At 39.3% G+C, this 25,063-nt stretch overlaps 1 protein-coding gene across 1 annotated transcript in view; it reads left to right on the top strand.

Moving 5' to 3' along the window:
- KIF6 (kinesin family member 6) overlaps window positions 1-25,063 on the top strand; it is a 382,614-nt gene that overhangs the window by 126,998 nt on the left and 230,553 nt on the right. Inside the window, exons 7-9 of the mRNA XM_032648910.1 lie at window positions 13,130-13,336; window positions 21,665-21,808; window positions 22,733-22,819. Coding sequence (XP_032504801.1) covers window positions 13,130-13,336; window positions 21,665-21,808; window positions 22,733-22,819 — 438 coding nt within the window. The remainder of the gene's footprint in view (window positions 1-13,129; window positions 13,337-21,664; window positions 21,809-22,732; window positions 22,820-25,063) is intronic.

Genomic DNA, 25,063 nt, shown 5'->3' with positions numbered 1-25,063 from the left:
CAGGAGAGTGGAAGGCATGAGGAAGGGAAAAGCCAGAGTATCTCTCCCCTTCCCTGACTTTCCAACTGGATGCCAGCTAAAAGGGGTCTTGGGGAAATGCTGCCTTTAGGACTCTGCATCTCTGTGATGTAGAGCAAAGTAGAGGAAAGGGAAGGAATTGATCAGAGGGCAAAGAGGCATAGATTAGCCCCTGAGTAAAACCATTTCTGTAAGAAATAGGGTTAATAATTCAGATAGATTGCTTTTGGCTTATCTTCAATCAGGAATACACATGAGGGAAATGGCAGGAAGTCAGTTTGGGCTATAAGAAGTCAATGTTAAGAAGAAGCTATTCTTCTAGCATTTCTTGTTGATAGATACTTTCATTTTTTTGGCAGGCTGACTTTTGCACTAGTCCTTGTATTGGTTTCAGACTAGGAGGGAGGAGACAGGGGTTTATCAACTGCCCAAAACCTTCAACAAGTAATTTGATCACGTTTTGGGCTTGCCATTTGGATTCTTGCCAATTCTAACAGCAAGAGATCTTCATAGCCATAGAGAGAACTGTGGAATCTTCAAAATGTGGAAAAAATATCATTGGACTATAAAATGGCGTGAAATAATGTATGTAATCACCAGACATCTATGCTTCTAGAGTTCTTCCTTCAGCATCTGTACTGTGAGTGACATGGTCCTCAAATCTGTGTCCGATACAGACCTCGATGTCTGAACTCGAACATTGCATTGAGAGCTACCACAATCAATTTGACAGGATAAACTTGTTTCATAAGAGTAAAATTACTCAAATGTATATCTGAGTTCTGCTTTGTGTGTTATCACTACCTGTTTCTAGTTGTCTATACACAGGATAGTAACAGGTATTTTCAGTTTACTTATAATCTCGAGGTATACAGTATGTATAGAAAAAGGTTTTCCCTAAAGACAGTTTAAATGAACTGCTATAAATTCTTGAGAAGATTGTTAGACTTTTTAGCCCCATAATATCATTTTTTCCAGTTATGTGTATGGTCAGACTTGGAAATTGTTAAGCCCGACTGAATTTTAAGAGGAAGAGAAGAGAGAAAAAATGTTAACCTTAATTTAAAAGATGAAAAATGTATATGCTAGACAACAAGAATGCCATTGAGGACCAAATTTAGCTATGATTCCTCTTGCAGTCAAGTAAATAAAAGGTGGGGGAGCATTTGGGATGATATATTTTCCATTGTTAGAGAACAAACCTTTGTCCTGGTGTTGATATGATGATACCCAGTTCAAGGATATTAAACAAGGATGATAATTGAACATAGCTCTAATTAAACATGTAGGTAAAATTCTTCCTCAATTTGCCATGTGCGCTGACTTTATCATGCTTATATTTTTATATAAATGTATTTGATTTGCCACATTTTGGAGAAATGACCCATAGGGAAGCAATCTTCTAAATATTGACATCCAACAGAAGAAGAGCCATTACTAATTCTGGCATTCAATTTTCCTAAAATTTTGAAGTCAGCTAACAGATCTTTGAAGACATGAAAATCAAAAATCCATCAAATTGATTCCAGACTTGTTAGAAGGAATATATAATAAAACAAAATAGGCTATTCTTATCAGAAAGGTGAATCACAATTGCTAAAACATTCTTATCATATGTTTCAGATTGCTCCAAAGCTTACTTTTAAATTAAAAAAAAAAAATTGGTGTGCCTGGTCTGTTTTTCTCTTTTACACAGTTGCTTTGATAATACCCTGGACCTAGAAATCTTGCAACTAGGGAAAATGAGTTTGATTACTTTTCTAAAAGCCAGGTATCTTATAAAAAGAAAAATCAGAAAGGAAAATGAGCAGTTTAGGGTCATTAATTCCAATAGAGGGCTATCAAATTGGGGATATTTTGCTGCTAAAGCAGTATGTTCTGAAACAACTTCAGAAAAGATCAAGACAGGTGTTTATAGGGTCACATGCTAAACCATTAAGTTTGGTCAGGCCTCACTTTTCCAGGCTGAGTTAGAGTACAACAAGTGTGTGGTGGGCCTCCTAACCAACCCATTTGCCATGGGAGGAATTAGATAAGAAATCATTTAACCAGTTGGGGGAGGGTTTAGATAATCCTCAGTTAAGGGTGGATTTTAACCTAAAAGGCTCAGGTATCAGTCTGGGAAACACATGGAGGCTAGTATTTTCAGTCTTCAATTCAGTTAGAGCTAATGATCAAAGGAACAGATCAATTAGGATATCTGGTTAGAAAGTGTTATCAAACAAGGAGAATTGGAGTGAAAGCTGAATTCTGGATTCTGTGTCTGCTGCTGTTCTTAGATGGTTTGCTTTAAAAAGTCTCAAGCATGTGTATTATATACTCGTGTTCAACCTAAGAGAGAATTTTCTTCACCTGACCTATTCTAAATTAGGGGAAATTCTTGTTGAGCTATTTCACTGCAAAATAGAGACCTGATTGAAGAAAGAAAGATTTTGGTACATAAGAGTGGAATATAAGCTATAAGATATGACAAGGAAAAAAAAGTATTCAAAGGATCCTAGGAAATCTTAATATGTAATATAAAGAAATTACTTGACTCATTGAAGACTATATTTATTAACTATTTGTAATCATTTTTTGTTTTTTTGTTTTGTTTTTTTTTGCGGTACGCGGGCCTCTCACTGTTTTGGCCTCTCCCGTTGTGGAGCACAGGCTCTGGACATGCAGGCTTACCAGCCATGGCTCACGGGCCTAGCCGCTTCGCGGCATGTGGGATCTTCCCGGACCGGGGCACGAACCCGTGTTCCCTGCATCGGCAGGCGGACTCTCAACCACTGCGCCACCAGGGAAGCCCTGTAATAATTCTTGAAGTGATTGAAAACATGAGATTAACTAAAAGTAGAAAAATTGTTACAAAAAAACATAATAGTATATTATATAAACACAAAAATCATAATTCACATATCAATTTTTGCCCTTAAATGAAAATTTTCAATCTTGAAAATGGCCACACACCCACAAATCATGAAGAAATAATGAAAAAAGTGAAAATTTTTGTTGATCTACCAATAGGAATATGCGTAACAAAATCATAGAGCATCAGGATTAGTAGTTGTACATCTGCAGATTCCAACAGGAAAGATGAATAAACAGGCTTTTGTAAATGCTTATCACTGTTACCCAATTCTTGTTGCTATACCATTTCTTTTCAAATTTCTCTTTCAGCCTAGGAGTATCTCCTGCTCTGCAGAAAATGATTCTTGTTCAGTGAAAGAGCTTCTTAGGGTGGTAGCCCAGCCAGTGCCACTAAGTGGCTTGAAGGGCTGGTGGAGAAGGAGCTTTAGCCTTCAATACGGACATGTGGTGTTTCCTCGATTTAATGCTATGTTATGTAAAGCTGCAAAAGCAGCTTCAAGTACCACTCCACAAGTACATTGCTACTCCAAGCCCCTTTTAGATAGACAGTTTGAAGCCACCATTGACTGACAAGGTCATTTTTGAAGCACCTTTTATAATCTGCACCACTCTTTACACTGCAAGAAATGGGCTGACCACCAAACACTCAGTTGTAGCCTGGTGGATTCCACCGTCATCCCTCACTACCCTCTGCTGTAAACTGTCCATTACAATGTCACAATTTTTTAAATGATAGACATTTAAAAATCCATTTGGAACAATGGATTTTTCCGGAGTTTGGATATTAATTATCTTCTACTCTATGCACAAATGTTTAAATGGCCTTTCTGAACACAGTAGTTAATGCCAATTGGGAATAGTCCAAGGGAATTCATGAAGATAAATGAATTTTGAGTAGGCTTATTTTGGGAGGAGGAGAAGGGCACACTTTTCCCATAAGACATACTGGCCAATACTTGACCATCAAGAGGACATTCCAGGCAAGAGAAAAGGCAGTTGAAGATGTACAGTGTAGTGGATAATAAGAGCCCTGGAGTCAGGCACAAAGGGTAATTGAAGCCCAAGATAAGTGTAGAGATTGGAGTCAATCTTGCTGTACAAATAATTCTAAGTTTTAGACTCAACTTATATTGCATGGATTTAAAGAGTTTGCAGTTATAGTCTCTGAATTATTTGGCAATTTTTAGAAATTATGAAGCATGCCATAGAGATTCCAGAAAACTAGAAATGAGCAAGAGTCAACGATTTAACAAACATTTTTGAACACTATTGTGTAATGTTATGCTAGGGTTACAATGATGTGTGAGACACCGTCCCTGCCCCCAAGGAGCTCAGAGTCTAGGTGGGAGGAGGTGGGAAGTGGAGAGCCTTTGTAGAGGAGGTAACCTTTCAGATAGGCCTTCAGTGAGAAGTCAGCTTTTGCTGGGCTGGAGATGAGAAAGAGGAAAACTAACTTTCCTTGACCACAGATTACCAATATGATGAATCTGTAAGGGACCCAGTGAGCCTGGGTTTTAGACTTTTACTCTATAAAAGAAAGTCATTTATTCTCAACTCTGCAAAAGAAGAAAACATTTGGAAAATGACAGGTTAATATTTTTGATACCAAATCCTAAAAAAGAATCTGAAAAACGATTGTTAAATGATTCACTTTAAACTAATTTCATTCACTTTTCTGATAGGGTTATAAAAATTCATAGGTCAAGTGAATTCAAGTTATTTAATAAAGTCTCTCAAAATATCCTTGGGAGATATAAAGAGAAATTGAAAGTATATGAAAGTACTTGGATTGAAGCCAATTAGAAAATACCCATAATTATTACCTAGTGGAGAAGAAAGTACGGGTGTCTTCATGGAATACTATTGTTCTGCCCTACTCCATGTCTTACAAAATTGTTTGGGTGAGGAGATACAGGATAGTTTCATTCGTTGACAGCGCAGAATTGCAAAACAGTCAAAATTCAGAATTATCTCAACAGATAGTAATGTTGGGATAAAAACTAATCAAATGCAGTCATCAAATAAACAAGTGTGTGTGTTTCCCAAAGAAATTCCATAGCGTGGGTAAAAGGCTGGAGCAAATATGGTTTATCACTTTGTGTGCTATTTATTGGCAACGCTAGATTTGGATTGCTCAGATTCCAGTTTCCTCTGCTGTGGTTAGGCTACATTTGAAAGCATAAATTCAGTTCAGAGTGTCAGATTGCCATACTTTAAAAATAGTTTGATAAACAGTTGTATCAGATACAGTTGTAGAAACCGGAGATATTAGTCTTAGGGAGCATGCTAGTTTAATTCAGGGATTTAGGTGGGATTGATGTAATCAAATATGTGTTTTTGAAGTACTACTCTGTCTGCAAGGTGGAGAACAGTTGGAGGAGCCAAGAATAAATATGGGAAGACTAGTAAGGAAAGAATGTAGCCCAGGTGAGAGGTAAAAGATATTTGGAGATGGAGCAAAGCTGACAGAGGTACATGCAATAGGACGGATTGGATATCCATCCGTGGGACACAGAATGAGGGAAAGTGATGAGGTTGTTTGGGGTAACATTAAGTTCAAGATGCTGGCAGGGCATTTTAGTGACAGTTATCAGTCCAGCTCTTGGACATTCTACTCTGGGGTACAGAGAAATTGTGGTTGGAAATAAGGGCATGGGAGATATCTGAACAGAGTGAACATCAACAGTGAGACATTTTTATGACCTTTTACAGTTCATGGACCACCTCAACATTTCAATCGGTAATTAGTACAACTCTTTGCAGCAAAGCAAGTCTGATTATGGCATTTCAAAGGCATGAAAAACCAAAATTACTTTACGTAAATTTGCTTAAGATTTCCACACTAGTAACTGATGGAACCAGGGCTTGAAGAAACCAGGTCATCCGACACCCAATTCTAAAATTTTGGTTGTGTGATTTTTAACTACACTGCAGTACCAATCCAATGAGAATCAGAGCTATGGAAGAGTTCCCCAAGAGGAAGAAATATGATGACCATAGCTTGGGACATGCCTACTTTAGGGACTGGAGAGAAAAGGGTCCAATAAAGGAAAAGGAGACAGAGCAAGCAGTTAGAGCGAGTGTTTTTTTTGTTGTTGTTGTTTTAAATTTTTTACTCAGTTCTTTATGTTTGGCTGTGTTTGCGAGGGCTTTCTCTAGTTGCAGCAAGCGGGGGCCACTCTTCATCGCGGTGCGCGGGCCTCCCACTATCGCGGCCTCTCTTGTGGCGGAGCACAAGCTCCAGACGTGCAGGCTCAGTAGCTGTGGCTTACGGGCCTAGTTGCTCCGCGGCATGTGGGATCTTCCCAGACCAGGGCTCCAACCCGTGTCCCCTGCATTGGCAGGCAGGTTCTCGACCACTGCGCCACCAGGGAAGCCCTAGAGAGAGTGTTTGACTCTAGAAACCTAGGAATAGAAGGAGCGTGGAGAGCTTCCATAATGAGGGAATGGTTAACATTCGTAGGTTTTACCTGAAAGATCAGGATGCTCAGTGCTGAAAACAGATCACTTTCTTTCCTGCACATTTACCTTTTTCTCATTGTTCACTCTCGTTTCACACATTTTGTCATTAGCTCCTGAACTAGATTATAAATGCCTTGAGGGCAAGGTCCAGGCCTTCTTTTCCTCCTTGTCTCTGTACTGCCTAATACGGGGCTATATACTCAGAATGATATGAAATGTGAAGGCTCTCTGCATGCAGATGATTAATCATCACTAGAATTTTTCCAAAGGCTCTGTCTCTAGTGCCAAGAGCACATTTGTTTAAAACGTGCACTTAAATTTGAATGAAATCTGCCTAAATGGTGCCATCTGTTCTTAGGCAGTTTCAAAAATGTTTAAATACAATTTTACCTTTAAAAGGACAAACGTAGGGGCATGCCTAGGAGACATAAAGATGTCCTTAAATAAACACAGAGCAGACACTGGCATATTCAATCACACTTAAACAGCTCTACATAAAGAATGTTTTCTGAGGTTTAAGAAATTTTTCGCTAAGAGTACACCAGCTGCTACTTCATGCAGAAAATATTTATGAGAAGTTACAAAATTGTAGGCATGGACTCCTACACATATTACCGCGTTTTAATTACAGACTACAGAAATACAATGTAACTTGATGTACCCTTTGAAAGGGGATCACTCTTCCTCTATCTATAATGGTCCACATTTTACTGTGATTTCAGTGCATCAATTTGGAAGCTGAAGACAGCTGTTGGGGATGGTCTCTATGTTAGTCATTTCTATCGATGGTCATTTGACTTTTGTTACACTGCTGTACGATTCATTGTTGTGCAAATATAACAGTGAAATGAAACCCACGTTTAAGTTCTGCAAATAACTTACAGTCACTTCCAAAACACCTCAACTTAGGTTCTAAATTTGAGTTTGCGGTTTTAGATGTACGGTTATTTGCTGATCCACTTTAGCATGCAGAGTCACACACTGGCTGGGTTTAGGTATAGTTATTGTGGCAACGAGTAATGGGTCAAATTTTCAGCCTATGTAACTCCCTAGCTACATCATCATCACAAAAACTATGCCAGTATTTTGACATCTCTGTATTTTGCTAGTTGGTGTAAATCAGTGATCGTGTATATCAAGAATTTATATTTACAGAAAGAATTTCTGGTTGAAATAGCATCTAAATATATTACCCTATCTGAATACATGTATATCTGTATGGAAAGTCTTTTGTTAAATCCTGTTTTGCAAAGGTGGAGATCTGAACGTGTTTACTCACATGAGCATTCTTTTGGAATATATTTAGATAATTTTTATCTTAGATATTTTTAGATATCTGATATCTATTTACTTCTGAGAATTTTTAAATAAAAATAATAGGATATTTCAGATAAAGTTGAAGTCTCCTTGTTGGCCTTTCACTTCCATCCCTCACAAAGGCAACAACTATCATTAATTTGCTATATCCTCCAGTCCATTTTTTACGCTTTTAATGACCTAAGTTATAGCACCATGAACTAATATTTTTAGATAATATTGTCTTCTTAATTATCTAAGTTCTATCATAGTATTTATATTATTCTTTAACTTGCCATTTTTCCTCAGCGCTCTATTTTAGAAATCTATGTCAATCTATACAGAAGTTTAATTTTCTGTAATTTGAATTATCCCAGTTTATTCATCTTTCCCACCACAGATGTCCATTTAGGCTGTACATCTTGCACCAACTTTTTGCTACCCCAAGCAGTATTGCAGTGAATGTCCATCCATCTCTCTGCCTCTGTCTCTCTCTCTCCCAGGTAAGGTACCTGGCCCAGGTTTCTCTCTAGGAAATATACCTAGTAGCCAGGCTGTTGCTGGCTTGTGGACCATAGGGAATTCTCTCAAAAAAGATTCTTGATTTACATTCCTACCGGCAGTGTATAAAAGTTCCTGCTTCCTTATATCCTTACAAACACCTGTTTTGTTAGAGTTTATTTTTTTAAATTTGCCCGTCTAGTAGAGGTGAATGAAGTAGTTTGTTGTTGGGTTTTAATTACTTGTCTTGACTATTTGTAAGCTTGAGCAATTTTTTCAAAGACTTGTTGACCATTTTCATGTTTCCTCTTTATGGGATGCCTGTTCATATCCTTTGCTCATTTTTTCTGTGTTGTTTTTCTTATTGATTTGTGGGGGTTCTTTATTTCAAATATTAATCTTTTGTCAGCCATATATATTGCCAATATCATCGCCCAGTCTTTTAACTTTACGGTAGATCTCATCACACAGAATTTCTTTAATTTTGGATTATTTGGTCAAATATTTCAAATCCATTCAGTTTTGTGTTTTGTGTCTTATCATAGATTATCTATTACTACCTTGGGTTGATTACAATATGCTTCTATATTTTATTAATGTTAAGGTTGTGTTCTTTTACACATAAGTCTGTAATACATTCTGGAATTTATTTGTGTGTATAGTGTGAGAGAGCAATCTAAATTTACTTTTTCAAGGTGGTTAGACCATTACTCCAACATCATCTGTTAATAAGTCCATCCTTTCTCTACTGTGGTGTGATGTCACCCATACCTTATACAGAGTTCCTTAAATGAGCACAGCATGTTTCTCTGATCTAATTCTCTATCTGTTCCCGCACCAGTCCCACACTGTTTTAATTACTATGGTGTTATGATTATTCCTTGATATATAGCAAGACAAGACCCCTTTCCTTATTATTCTTTCACCGAATTGTTTTTGATTATTTTGCCAATATTTGCTCTTTCATCTGGTTTTTAGAATTAATTTGTTTTGTTCTGCAAACAAAACCAGTGGCATTTGTATTTCAATTGCATTAATATATAGATTAATATAGAGAGATTAATATGGAGGTTAATTTTGAATTTTCCCATCTATGAAATGGTATATTAATATCTGGTACACCATTTATTCAGGTTTTCATTTTCTCTGCAAATTACACATCTTTTACAAGATTAATCTGTTAGTGTCTCATCATCTTTGTTGCTATTACAAATAAAATATTTCCTGATTAATTGTTGCTGGATTATTAGAACTTTATTGATTTTTCATATTGGCCTTGCATCCAGCAACCCTGCTAATCTTTTTAGCCCTTAACAGTTTATTTGTAGACATTCTCGCATTTTCTTTGTAAACCACAATATTTTCGGTATATAATGACACTTTAATTTCTTCTTTTCCTATCACTATGCCTCATATATTTTTCTTGTTTATTACCTTGACTGGAAGCCCCAGTTCAGTGTTGGGTAGTAGCAGTGATGTTGGGTATCCTTGTCTGTGGATTGTGTTTACAATTCTGTAATGAATTCTCTTTATGAACCCATTCTCAGCTCTTTTACCATGAAATTCACATTGAAAATTTTCAATATGGCTAGCCAAAGTTAAGGTATGGATTGTGGTCATGTAATGAAATAACGTTATACTACTGGTTAAGAGGTCCCAAACTTTACCTCATTCACACTCTTTTTTCACTTTCTGAATGAACCCGGCCACATCTGTTATCAGTCATTCGGGAGAAAATAATTCATGTTAAGGATCTCAGCTACAAGTGTTTTTACTCCATTTGAAAGTGTTCACTTCCTGGGAAATGAAGTCTTTTCACTGGAAATATAAATTTAAATCTGTTGATATTCTACAGAAATTCTCATTGTTCGCATTACTTCTTTCTTTTTAACGTTTTTATTGCAGTATAATTGCTTTACAATGGTGTGTTAGTTTCTGCTTTATAACAAAGTGAATCAGTTATACATATACATATATCCCCATATCTCTTCCCTCTTGTGTCTCCCTCCCTCCCACCTCCCTATCCCACCCTTCTAGCTGATCACAAAGCACCGAGCTGATCTCCCTGTGCTATGGGACTGCTGTGCACTAGCTATCTATTTTACATTTGGTAGTGTATATATGTCCATATATATACTACCACTCTCTCACTTTGTCCCAGCTTACCCTTCCTTCCCCCTCCCCGTGTCCTCAAGTCCATTCTCTAGTAGGTCTGCGTCTTTACTCCCGTCTTGCCCCTAGGTTCTTCATGACCTTTTTTTTTTTTTTTTAGATTCCATATGCATGTGTTAGCATATGGTATTTGTTTTTCTCTTTCTGACTTACTTCACTCTGTATGACAGACTCTAGGTCCATCCACCTCACTACAAATAACTCAAATTCGTTTCTTTTTATGGCTGAATAATATTCCATTGTATATATGTGCCACCTCTTCTTTATCCATTCATCTGTCAGTGGACACTTAGGTTGCTTCCATTCCTGGCTATTGTAAATAGAGCTGCAGTGAACATTGTGGTACATGACTCTTTTTGAATTATGGTTTTTCTCAGGGTATATGCTCAGTAGTGGGATTGCTGGGTCGTATGGTGGTTGTATTTTTAGTTTTTTAAGGAACCTCCATACTGTTCTCCATAGTGGCTGTATCAATTTACATTCCCACCAACAGTGTATGAGGGTTCCCTTTTCTCCACACCCTCTCCAGCATTTATTGTTTGTACATTTTTTGATGATGGCCATTCTGACTGGTGTGAGGTGACACCTCATGGTAGTTTTGATTTGCATTTCTCTAATGATTACTGATATTGAGCATTCTTTCATGTGTTTGTTGGCAATCTGTATATCTTCTCTGGAGAAATGTCTATTTAGGTCTTCTGCCCATTTTTGGATTGGGTTGTTTGGTTTTTTGATATTGAGCTGCATGAGCTGCTTGTAAATTTTGGAGATTAATCCTTTGTCAGTTGCTTCATTTGCAAATATTTTCTCCCATTCTGAGGGTTGTCTTTTCGTCTTGTTTATGGTTTCCTTTGCTGTGCAAAAGCTTTTAAGTTTCATTAGGTTCCATTTGTATATTTTTGTTTTCATTTCCATTTCTCTAGGAGGTGGGTCAAAAAGGATCTTGCTGTGATTTATGTCATAGAGTGTTCTGCCTATGGTTTCCTCTAAGAGTTTGATAGTGTCTGGCCTTACATTTAGGTCTTTAATCCATTTTGAGTTTATTTTTGTGTATGGTGTTAGGGAGTGCTCTAATTTCGTTCTTTTACATGTAGCTGTCCGGTTTTCCCAGCACCACTTATTGAAGAGACTGTCTTTTCTCCATTGCATATTCTTGCCTCCTTTATCAAAGATAAGGTGACAGTGTGTGTGTGGGTTTATCTCTGGGCTTTCTATCCTGTTTCATTGATCTATATTTCTATTTTTGTGCCAGTACCATACTATCTTGATTACTGTAGCTTTGTAGTATAGTCTGAAGTCCAGGAGCCTGATTCCTCCAGCTCTGTTTTGCTTTCTCAAGATTGCTTTGGCTATTTGGGGTCGTTTGTGTTTCCATACAAACTGTGAAATTTTTTGTTCTAGTTCTGTGAAAATGCCAGTAGTAGTTTGATAGGGATTGCATTGAATCTGTAGATTGCTTTGGGTAATATAGTCATTTTCACAATGTTGAATTTTCCAATCCAAGAACATGGTATATCTCTCCATCTATTTGTATCATCTTTAATTTCTTTCATCAGTGTCTTATAATTTTCTGCATATAGGTCTTTTGTCTCCTTAGGTAGGTTTATTCCTAGGTATTTTATTCTTTTTGTTGCAGTGGTAAATGGGAGTGTTTTCTTAATTTCACTTTCAGATTTTTCATCATTAGTGTATAGGAATGCAAGAGATTTCTGTACATTGCTTTTGTATCCTGCAAGTTTACCAGATTTATTGATTAGCTCTAGTAGTTTTCTGGTGGCATCTTTAGGATTCTCTATGTATAGTATCATGTCATCTGCAAACAGTGACAGCTTTACTTCTTCTTTTCCAATTTGGATTACTTTTATTTCTTTTTCTCCTCTCATTTCTGTGAGTAAAACTTCCCAAACTATGTTGAATAAGAGTGGTGAGAGTGGGCAACCTTGTCTTGTTCCTGATCTTAGTGGAAATGCTTTCAGTTTTTCACCATCGTGGACGATGTTGGCTGTGGGTTTGTCATATATGGCCTTTATTATGTTGAGGTAACTTCCCCCTATGCCTACTTTCTGCAGGGTTTTTATCATAAATGGGTGTTGAATTTTGTTGAAAGCTTTCTCTGCATCTATTGAGATGATCATATGGTTTTTCTCCTTAAACTTGTTAATATGATGTATCACATTGATTGATTTGCATATATTGAAGAATCCTTGCATTCCTGAGATAAGCCCCACTTGATCATGGTGTGTGATCCTTTTAATGTGCTGTTGGATTCTGTTTGCTGGTATTGTGTTGAGGATTTTTGCATCTATGTTCATCAGTGATATTGGCCTGTAGTTTTCTTTCTTTGTGACATCTTCGTCTGGTTTTGGTATCAGGGTGATGGTGGCCTCGTAGAATGAGTTTGGGAGTGTTCCTCCCTCTGCTATATTTTGGAAGAGTTTGAGAAGGATAGGTGTTAGCTCTTCTTTAAATGTTTGATAGTATTCGCCTGTGAAGCCATCTGGTCCTGGGCTTTTGTTTGTTGGAAGATTTTTAATCATTTTCAACTTCAGTGCTTGTGATTGGTCTGTTCATATTTTCTATTTCTTCCTGGTTCAGTCTCGGAAGGTGTGCTGCTCTATGAATTTTTCCGTTTCTTCCAGGTTGTCCATTTTATTGGCATATAGTTGCTTGTAGTAATCTCTCATGATCCTTTGTATTTCTGCAGTGTCAGTTGTTACTTCCCCTTTTCCATTTCTAATTTTATTGGTTTGAGTCTTCTCCCTTTTTTCCTTCATGAGTCTGGCTAATGGTTTATCAGTTTTGTTTTACAACATTTTTATTGTAGACTCCTATGAACCAAGCTTCAACCCGTTCCCACTGCATATTCACCATTCACTTATCAAGCAAGGAACCAGGATCTGCAACTGTGCGACAGGCCAAGCTGCATTTGGTTGACCTGGCTGGTTCAGAGCGAGTTGCGAAGACTGGAGTCGGGGGCCAGCTTCTGACAGAGGCCAAATATATCAACTTGTCACTACATTACTTAGAACAGGTAAATGGGTAGGGTGGGATGTACCTATTTTAACTATTTTTTGACCGTGTACTTCACATCACGCATTCTACTAGCATTTTTGTCTTGTTTTGTTTTGTTTCTCTTCTTTTACTGTGGCAAAGTATATATAACGTAAAATTACCATTTAACTAATTTTTACAGTTCAGTGGCATTAAGTACCTTCAAAATGTTGTGCAAGCATCACCATCATCCATTTCCAGAACTTCTTATGATCCCAAACAGAAACTCTGTACCCATTAAACAGTAACTCACAATCTCTTTATACTCCCAGGCCCCCATCACCTCTATTCTACTTTCTGCCACTATGAATCTGCCTGTTCCTGATTTTCGTATAAGTGGAATTATACAATATTTGTCCTTTTGTGTCTCATTTCTTCCACTTAGCATAATTTCAAGGTCCATCGTGTTTTAACGTGTATCACAATTTTCTTCCTTTTTAAGGCTAAATAATATCTCATTGTGTGTGTGTAGATATAAATATAGAGATATAGTTTTTAGTATATCCATTCATCTGTTGATGAACATGACTTGTTTCCGCCTTTTGGCTATTGTGAATAATGCTGCTGTAAACATTGGTATAGCTACTAGACTTCTGTATAAACCATTTCATTTAAACCTCACAACAGCTCTGCACTGTAGGTATTAGTTATTACCCACATTCTTACAGTTTTTTTAACTCTGGTCTTCCACAGGCCTTCCTGAGATTACACAGCTAGTGCTGAGATAGGGATTTGAACCTCGAATTGCTTGGCTCCAAAACCTATACTTTTTTTCACTATACCTTGTATTTTTTTGTAAAATTAGTAGTGGGTGTGAATATAAGTTGGAAACGACCTCCATGGCCTATTTTTTTCAGGCTGGTAGATTAGCTATGAGACCATAATGTGGAGATGACCAGTATCTTCTCCATTTGTAGTGATTTCATCTAGTTGGTGATTCTGACCCTGCAATGGTTCTCTTTGCCTTAGCTTCCCTCCCTGTCCCTACTCCAAGTTTACTACAGTCCATCCCAGTCTCTGCCTAATTTTTAATTTCCGAATTTTATTCCAAAGGCAGAGAAAGCTCATCTGAATTTTGCTAAATAAATCTTCCAGAGAAAATTTCTCCCATCTAAAAGGAGTGCATTGAATTAAATTATTTCTCAAGTTCCTTTCAGCTCTGTGAGTATAAATGTTGTGAGTTGAATGTTAAAGATGGCAACTAATTCTGAAAAAAAAAGAAAGAAAGAAAGAAAGAGAAACATGATCAAAAACTGGTGTGGAGAAGTACAGAGGATATTGGCGAGGCAAAAGGGTCCGTTAATGAATGTTGGAGACTGAAAGATTTGAGAAAAAAGACTACTTTTTTAAAGCTGCATAATGAACCCTTTTGAGAATGATGTCGTCCTGACATTAAATGCTTTCTAATGGTCAAGCTGGCTGAAAAAGCAGATTGAGAGAAACCTAAGGGAACTTTCTGTGAACAAGGCACACACAATTAGGCTCTGACCAAATGAATCCCAGTAATGCAACACCCAGAGATTAAGGCCTGCATGGTGTTCAGATCACTTTAGTGTTTCTGACGATAGTCAGCATTCCTGAACTCCTTCTTGTTCACATATTACATACTATTTTTACTTAACAGATCTTTTTACTTTATAGGACATTTATGTAACATTGATATGAAAGTATAATGGACTATATTCAAAGTGCTTTATTTCAAATATACCTACTTGTTTCAGAGTCTTCACTACCATTTAATTCCCATTATATCCATCCATCATACGAAATTATATTTATATTTGTTAGTTGAATCAAAATTTCCACCAATTGTAATCACTCAAGAAAAACATTCTGCTCCTTATCTTTTCTTTTTCTTCATTCTACACAACCTTTGCAAGCTGTTACTTGTCATTAAAACTATTCCTCTCCCTACATTTCTTCTCTTCAAAATTCTGGTAACATCAGCCTCATGTGAGCAGTCTTGGTGGCTATGTGCTGAGGACTGTGCTGGGCCCTGGACCACAGCGCTGAATGAAATAGAAACAGCCCCTGCCCCGAAGATCTCATGGTCCAGTGGAGGGAGACATGCACTGAATAAGTATTCATTAAGTACGTGGCTGTAATCCCGATGGGAGACTGCAGAGCAAGTCCAAGGGGCGAGGAGAGTGTGGGGGATTGGACTTAGACTGAGGAAGGGAGAGTTACTGAAAGTTCTCTCAGGACTGATGTTAAGCAGAGATCTGAGGAATGTGTAGGAGTGAGCCCAGCCAGGATGGGGTCAGGGCATGTCAGGCAGTGAGAACTGGGAGTCTGTCAGCCCTTAGCTCCATCTGCACGATGGATTCACCCAGGGTCTCAGTGACATTCACGTGTCATTGACCTTTGGCTCTCCGAATGTAACTTATCTGTTTCATAGATGCCCACTGCATCACTGCAGCCGTTAGCTCTTTACACTACTGTACAAGGGTCTTCATGGGGGTTATGGCATAAAATAATGGAGACAGGAGGAGGAGAAGATCAGTGTGAGAGGAAAGAAGAACATAAATATGGAAGACTGCAGTGTGTGGACATGAGTATGTGAGATTGAGTAAAGCTAGGAGCAGCTGCTAGAGAAAAAGTTGTGGATAGTAGAGAAATATTGGAATTCTACACAGAAAGACATAAGTGAGAGGGAACCAAAGAGTACCTAGGAAGGAGAATAGTAAAAAGAGTGAGCAGATACTGTTGATGAAATAACAGAATTCAAGGACTTTTATAAACTTTTTTTTTTTTTTTTGCGGTACGCGGGCCTCTCGCTGTTGTGGCCGCTCCCGCCACGGAGCACAGGCTCCGGACGCGCAGGCTCAGTGGCCATGGCTCACGGGCCCAGCCGCTCCATGGCATGTGGGATCTTCCAGGACCGGGGCACGAACCTGTGTCCCCTGAATCGGCAGGCAGACTCTCAACCACTGCGCCACCAGGGAAGCCCAACATATTTTCTTTATGAAGCACTTTATTATGGGCCTTTGAGACTGGAAGTATAACACAGTTTAGTTTAAATAGCTTCATTCATTCATTCACTCATTCATTCAACAAATTGTGATTGAGTGTCCACTGGGTGCTACAAGTTACGTTAGGCAATGGGGATCGATGTATAATTGAGAAAGCCTGTGCTACCGTGTCATCCAGTGAAAGAGCAAAGCATACAAATACTTAGAATGCAGTAAGATAAATGCTGTAATAGAAATTCATGTAGATGTCCATAATATAATCAAACTGAGACATCTTCTCTGTCTCAGTTTGAATATATAAGATGGAGATGGACTAGGAAAAGACAGTTTGGTAGCCTTTCTTCCATGAATTAGCCCACATTAGGGTTATAGACATTCCATGCGAATTGTAATGGCCCTCTGGCCATAATTGTGAGACCCTACACCTGCTCACAGGGCACAGCCGTTCTGAGTTGAATGCCCCTTATTGTGCTCAGCAGCAAGTAAATTTCCATTGGCCAGAGTACTGTTGGTTTTGGAGTTTTCCTTGTGTATGTAGTACTTCTTCCAAAGAGTCTCCTAAAAAACATTTCAAGCCATAATAACAGGGTACATCTTGACCCTAGAAATCGAGTCCATGGAGGAAAAGGAAGGGACCATGCATACTTGTTCCAGCCGTAAGCCTCACGGAGTGCTCCTTGGGTGACCCCGGGTCTTTGTCAGCCCAAATGTTAAGTGAGAAACCACTGGGAACAGAGAGTGTTTGCTCTCTCCTTCTCCAGAAATCAGAATCAGGGTCACCCCGGCCAGTTTTCCAACATGAGTGGGACTTTTTCAAAGTGTTACTTTCCACTTGGCTTCCACTGAACGTGTTGCGTTCAGGAGAAAAAAATTGGTGGTGCGGTGCTAGTTGTAACTCTCCAAATTGTTGTCAGTTCTCAGGGGATAATCTTCCATGGACATCTGAGTTCTTTAAAAGAAATCCTCTTTAATGAATGAAGTAGTAAACTGAGTTATTGATTTCAGGCATAGTTTCTCAGTACGTGGAGATACTATTAAGTGTAATGTGGGGTTCCACCCTTTGTTGCTTAAAGAATGTCTTCAGGAACGTGTTATTGTATTTGTACATGAAATCCAAAATGGAAGTAGACACTAAAAAAATCCAGGTTGTATGAACACCTCCTCACCCTGTGCCATTCAGATCATTTGGTTCCTGCCCAGTGTAGAGAACCCAAAGCAGCACCACAAAGAATAATTTACTTCTGCCTCTCTCTCAAATACCGGCCAGTTCTAAGTCACTCTGAAGATCCGTTTCTGTCCAGGGGGTCTGGGCTTATTATGGTATTCCTAAAGTCCTCTAGAGCTGGGAGGGTACCTGCTCAGGACCCGCTTATAAAGAAATGGCCTAGGACTTCCCTGGTGGTGCAGTGGTTAAGAATCCGCCTGCCAGTGCAGGGGACACGGGTCCGTGCCCCGGTCCGGGAAGATCCCACATGCCGCGGAGCAACTAAGCCCGTGCGTCACAGCTACTGAGCCTGCCCTCTAGAGCCCGTGAGCCACAACTACTGAAGCCTGCATGCCTAGAGCCTGTGCTCCGCAACAAGAGAAGCCACCGCAATGAGAAGCATGCGCACCGCAAAGAAGAGTAGCCCCCCCCTCACCACAACTAGAGAAAAGCCCGTGCACAGCAACGAAGACCCAACACAGCCAAAAAAAAAAAGGAAAAAGAAATGGCCTAAAACTGCGTTTATTGTGCTACAAGTCTTCAAAGTGATCGGGTCCGCCATATTTCTCACTTTCTTCCCAGTTACATTGAAGCTTAGTTCTCCCAAATCTCGTTCACTACTAATGACCCTCCCACTGCCTTCCTAGGTAAAACTAATTAATCCAATCACTCATTTATTCATATTCGTTTAACAAAAAAGTGTTGAGCACATGTTGTATTAATCAGATTTTTTAGCGGCAAATTGGGAAATTGATTCTAGCTAATTTAAGCAGCATAGAGTTTATTAAACATAAAGAATCTCAAGAAAAATTAGGAAACTGGGCTTGAGTACTACCCAGCTAGGAGCAGAACAACCAAGATACACTTCTTATTTTTCTCAAGATCTTTTTGATGTGGACCATCTTTTAAAGTCTTTATTGAATTTGTTCCAGTATTGCTTCTGTTTTATGTGTTTGGTGTTTTTGGCCGCGAGCCATGTGGGATCTTAGCTCCCCGACCAGGGATCGAACCCTCACTCCCTGCATTGGAAGGCGAAGTCTTAACCACTGGACCACTGGGAAAGTCCCAGCCAAGAGACACTTCTGATCACACCACTGAACTGCTCTGTAAAACGCCACTGTTATCCCCACTGGGCACCTAGGACATTAAGTCCTAGATTCCAGAAACTTCCCTGTAGCTGCCTCAAAAAAACCAGTTGCCTTTGCCACCCACCTACAAATGCGGTCTTCCTCCTTATGACCACCACCTCTCATCACTCACCTCCAATCCCACACAGGGTGTTTGCTTGATGGAGCTAGGTCTCATGCAAACCGTGAGCTGTAAGAGAGACTAGGAAATGTAATTTTGTAGGAAGCAGAAGTAGTATGGGGACTATCATGAGAGCTGAGGGAGACAACTCAGTGTCTGCCACATGTCCCGGGTGCTGGGTGCTGTTCTTGGCAGTGGCGATGGAGCCACGAGCAAGAGAAACAAAGTCCTTTGCTTCTGCCTTGTGGAGCAGAAACTCTTGTAGGGAAGCAGGTAACAAACAAGTAAATAAATAAAATTTCCAATAGTGGTGAGTACCAGAAGAAAAATAAAATAGAGTTAAAGCCTGGATATCGGGGTGTTACTTTTGATAGGGGGTTCAGGGAAAGCCCTTGTGAGGAAATAAAACTTGAGCAAAGATTTGATTGATGAGAAGCAGGATGCTGTAAGAAAATCTGGGGCAAGAGCATCCTAGGTAGAAGAAACAAGGTCAAAGCCTGCGATGTGGGGCTGAGCTTGGCATGGTGAAGCAACAGCAAGGCCAGTGTGGGCCACAAAAGCACCGTAGGAGACGAGGTTGGGTACGTAGACAGGAGCCAGATCACACAGGGGTTGGGTCATTATACCAAGTGCATCGGGAGGTTGTAAGCAGGGCAGTGACTTAATGTAACTTACATTTTTGTAAAGGTTTCTCTGCCTGCCATGCAGAGAGGAGACCATGGGTGGGCAAAAGGAGAAACAAGGAGACTGATTCAGAGCCTTGAGAGCAGTTATCCAAGGAAGGGAAAATGGTGCCTCGAACTGGAGCAGTGGCAAACGAGGTGGGAAAAACTGATCCAATTCTGGGTATGTTTTGTAGATAAACCTAATAGAAATTGGATGTTGGAGGTGAGAGGAATTCAAGAATGTTGCCTAGGGTTTTGGACTGAGCCACTCGGTGGATGGTGGCACCATCAATAATGATGGGTAAAGCCTGAGAAAGAATCAGGCTTGGGGGTAGAGGGGAGAGACAAGTCAGGAACAGACATCCAGGTGGAGATGCAGAGTCGCCTCAGGGACAGTAGCTCAGGGAAGATGTTGAGGCTGATGCTGTAAATTGGGGAGACATTCGGATAGGATATAGATGTATTTAAAGCCAGGGGATTGGATGAAATTACACAGAGAGACAGTGTAGATAAGAAAGAGGAGAGGATCCGGGACTGAGCCTTGGAGCGCTTCAACAGGTACAATTTGGGAAGAAGAAAAGCAAGTATTCATTATCTAGTTTTTAAAGAAAGGTAAAACCCAGAAAAGTGTGATGTCCTGATTACCAAGTGAATAAAGCATTTCCTGAAGGAGGCAATGAATACCTATGTTGATGCCTTACTCAAATCAGAGGTCTAGTAAGAGAGCAGTCAGTGCTTTTGGTTCAGGGGGGTTGCTGATGACCTTGGTAAGAGCCAACTTAGTTTAGTACTGTTGTGGGCTTGCAGAATGGGAGTGATTCCGGTGAGAGAGAGAAATTAATGCAAAGAGAGGGGTTAGTTATAGGAGCGAAGTAGGTAAGAGGAGAAGAGGGAGGGGACACAGGGCTGGACTTGGGCAGGAGCAGGACAGTAACCACAGGAAGAGTGGAATGTGTGGGGGATTGAGGGACGGGGCAGGTAGACCGCTTACACCTAGAAGGAGAGTGTGTGGCCATCGGCTCAGACTGAAGGTGGAGAGAGGAGGCTGGGTAGATGTTTGAAACAAGAGGATAAGGTGCGAAGGCCCATTTCTGAGAGCGGAAAAGTGGTTTTTGAGAGAATCTCACAGGATTTCTGGTTTATAGTAAAACCTGTGGGTCATTAGCTTAAAGCAAGACCAGTGGTATCATTACGTGATTTTGCTAAAAACGGCCTTCAAAAACAATGTTCCCATCTTATTTTGTAAACTAAAGGAGTAGAAAAAGTTCTGATGATGGGAATTACACAGCTGGGAAGAGGGACGATTAGAACAATGGCAGGTGTTGGAAGTATTTTCAGGAGCCAGGGCCTTGTGATGCCCCTGAAGTCACATGTCACATCTGTGGGTGACTTATTCCTGATGCTTTGCAGTGGGCGTCCTGGCACTGGATTCATCTTCCCCAGAAAACCCTGAACCCCTGGTGGCTCCCCTTGGGGACAGCCCACAGCAGCCCTTCATCCATCTCCCATCCATCCATCTACCACCTTCCTACTAAGTACGTAAGACTGCTAAGGAGCAAGATGAGCAGGCTCTAGTTGAACCAAGGTGCACTTCCCCCATCACTTACAGTGAAAGCAAACACACATATACAGCACTTATTATGGGCTAGTTCTACTCAACGTAATTTGCACATTTTAACTCTTCTAATCATCCCAACTACTCATAGGTAGATACTGTCTTTTCCCAGTTTTACAGATGAGGAGACTGAGGCAGAGATGGTGAGTGGCATGCCCTGGTATGGCTAGAATCTGGACCTGGACAATCTGGCCCCAGAATCTAGGGCCTGTTGCCTCTTGTGGTTCTTATTTATTGTTCTGCCTCTTTTACCTTGAAGATGAGGCATGCAGACCAATTTTGGTAGGATTTTTAAAAATCTGGCATGATTTACTCTTGAGTTTTTATATAAATTTCTCAGTGACTGAAAACAGAATAAAAATGTATCCAATTCTGCACAAGTTATATCATCTATCCAAAAATGACAGGGTTCATCATGGTATGTTTTTACTATATTTGCTTCATTCCATCTTCACTGTTACTGTACTGAATATTTTAAGATATTTATTCTGAGCCCAAGTTTTGGGGGTCACCGCATTTTGTATCCTTGTTGCCGTCGCAGCTCAGTTTGTCCGGTGTGCATTTTCTGCTAAGTTAACGCTATTCTTTTTCCCCTCCACCACAGGTCATCATTGCCCTCTCAGAAAAGCACCGCTCACACATTCCATATCGGAACTCCATGATGACCAGTGTCCTGAGAGACAGCCTGGGAGGGAACTGCATGACGACCATGATTGCCACCCTCTCTTTAGAGAAAAGGAATATCGATGTATGTTGCTTCTTCTTTCTGGAGATCTCAGTCTGAGTTTTTATGCTAGTTTGTGAGACGGAGTTGAGGGTCCTGGGTGGGTTTCTGTCTTTTCAACTGGGTTAGGGTATGCCTTCAGAGGTGAAGACCCACCAGAGTTCATAGCTTTGGGTTATTTGCCAGAATTGTAATTCCCCCAATTTGAGAACTGACTTCACATAGCACGGGATGGTTTGCAGAAAACCTCATACACGAATTTTGGAAGACCTGCCAGAGACGTGAGGGAGGAGACCCATCGGCTTCTCCTGATCCATTTTGCTCCTGATTGCTTAGGTGCCTTGGAGACATCTCCAAGGTGTGTCCCTAGACATGTCCCTGGGCACAGCACCCAGGACGCCTTGGCAGGGTTTGGCTGCCAAATGGCTCTCCTGGGTTGCTTTAGAGCCAGCTGATGTTTCATGCATTTCAGTTTAATGTTTGGGACTCAGACTTTCTCTAAGAGAGGAAAACAGGGAGCTGCAGGGTGCCTCCCCAAACAAGGCCAAGCCCAAGTGCATTGTAAGATGCCTTGAAAAGCCTCTTTTTTGTGCCTGTTAAAAATATTTATTTTTTACCCTTTGATGCTTATGGATTGTGGTACCTGCTATGATTCTGGTTTGTGTATGTGGTTCTGGTTTGACAAATCAGTAGTTGAAAAGCACATACCAGTTGTCATTTAGGACCTCAGGATCTTCCACACTTTGGGCATCAGTCATTATATTAAGCCCAAACAAAATTTTAATGAAAAATAATGTTCCAGGGAAAGGCAAGACTTCCTAATTTGGAAGCATGTTTCCTCGTTGTGTTTTATGCACATCACTCTAGGTGTACACGCTTTTCCTGTGAACAGAAATTGTTTTATCTCTCTATGCCATAACACTTTAAGGACTTATCTTGCTTTCTTAGGAATCTATATCTACCTGTAGATTTGCACAACGAGTGGCACTCATAAAGAATGAAGCTGTTCTTAATGAAGAAATCGATCCCAGATTGGTAAGCAACTTTTAACTATGTTAAAAAAAAATCAAAGTATATCAAAGATTAGTTAAATTTTGGGGGACACTCAGTCTCTGTAACCAGGCAACGTTCTGAATACTGGAAATGTGTTAAATCATTTAATTCTCACAACAACCTCATGAGTAGATGCCATCTCTTCCTCTACTTTACAGATGACAAAACTGAAACGCAGAAATATTTAGTGATCTGATCTGAGTAACAGTGCTGATTGGTAGCAGAACAGGATTAAGACACAGACAGTCTGCCGCCAGGGCCTGTGCTCTTACCTACAGCCCCCTTTACTCCATCAGTTAGGGGCACAGTGAGTCCTGGGGACATACACAGAATCATATACAGTTATATTTGTAGGCAGGTCGTAGCCTTTCAAAAAAAAAAGTCAGCTTAACTTTCTAAAGACAATAATTATAGACCATCTTTTATAAAAGCTTATCGAGAAAAAGAAGTCCTAATGGTTATTAAATAGAATAGTATTTTGCATGACTGTTCTGTTACTTATTCTAGAGATTTTTAAAAGTTAATAGTTGGTTTGATCCATGGAAAAATGGCCAAGCCTCTAGTTTTATAAAAATGAATTCTTCTTTATCAGTTCTTTTTTTAAAGGAAAAATATTTGCAAGTTACATGATTCAGCTACTCATTATAAATGCAGATATTTTTTCTCTTCTCTATTTTGTTAGTCTTCAAATAAAACACAACAAGGAATTAACTCCTGTCAACATTGGAAATGTTGAAATAAAATATTTCAGTTTTGTAAAACTCCAAAATTAAGATTATATTACTTTGCAAATCAGTCACCTTTAAAAAAAATTTTTTTTTCTCTAGAAAATAAGCTGGTGTAAGCTTAGTGGTATGCGTTATAAAAAAGATGTGAAATCTTACCAACAGTGCTTCATTTACAAATTTCTCAAATTCCAAACAAGAAAATCTCAAGTTCACTGTTACCCATATTAACTACTTCCTCTTGAGTGTTTGCCCTTCCTTCCCTGAAATCATTCCATTGAAGGGTAGAGGAAAAGAAGGACAAAAGAATAATGGGGCTGACTGTTTTGTCCTACTTGCCTCAGGGAGCCCGAGCTCCCCTGACAGCATTCTCTTCTGGAGAAACCAGTGGGTGAGGCAGGATCCCTTTCCAGTCCAGTCCCTGGTCAGCACCACAGGGTACCTCCACTGGAAAAAGGAGACACAATTCAAAGGCCTAAGTCAAATGGAACTGAACTCCTAGGATGAATTCTTCTGCTGTTCCTACCCTGCCAGCAGCCCTGTAATATTACTGTGCAGAATGAGAAAGATAGGAATGCACTATTAGCCTGAAGACAAAAATTACTTCATAACTGAAGGAAAACAAACATATTAGACATTGAGGTTATTTTTTCCCTTCAAATTTGGCTAGAGAGACTTTTCTTTGAAGGAACTTGAGGAATTTGAACAAAGGTGAACATTATCGTGTGTTAGATGTAAGACTGTGAGAGATTTAAAGAAACGACAAATCAGGAGTCAAAAACTAATAGCTAATTGAACAAATGTTGAGGTCTTCCTGGTGCAGAATTATCTGGTAATTGACAAGTGTTGTTTCCTCATCTCCTTTATAATTGCTTCTAAAAACTGATATTACTGTTCATTATTTTATGTACAGAGCTTTTCTGAAGCACAAGTGACAGTTGAAAAGTTGTCCTCAAAACCACCCAAAACACAACTGAATGGGAAAAATAAACACCAAATTTAGGGAAGACTCTATGGGATGGGCGTTCACAAGAGTCTGTAATGTTTTATTTCTTAAGTTAAGTAGTGGGTACATGGTATTATTTATACCTTTTTGTATATCTGAAGTAGTTCATACTAAAAAGTAAAATCACATGAATTAAGGTGATTCATCACATTCACAATTAAAAGAAAAAATGAAATGATCACATCACTAGATGCAGAAAAAGTGTTTGAAAAGACCCATCAAACTATGAATATAAGTGAACATCCTTCGAATGATTAAGGGTATCAACCAAAAACTACAGCAAACATTTTAAAGTTGAAACGTTAGAAGGAATAAGACAAGAATATCTTAAGCACTATACTTGGAGGTTCTTAGGAAAGAGACTTTTTTTTTAATTTATGAGGATTTGATAAGAAGAATATCTGTCATTACTTGTGGACAATTTGATTGCTCATATAGAATATCCAAGAGTGTTTAATAACAAGTAAACAGATAACCAAAATAATATTCAGAAAA

The sequence above is a fragment of the Phocoena sinus genome, chromosome 11, assembly GCF_008692025.1.
Source record: "Phocoena sinus isolate mPhoSin1 chromosome 11, mPhoSin1.pri, whole genome shotgun sequence".
In the NCBI taxonomy this organism is placed as follows: Eukaryota; Metazoa; Chordata; class Mammalia; order Artiodactyla; family Phocoenidae; genus Phocoena; species Phocoena sinus.
The sequence above is the reverse complement of the archived record's forward strand: the minus strand, read 5'-3'. Positions and strand labels throughout refer to the sequence as shown.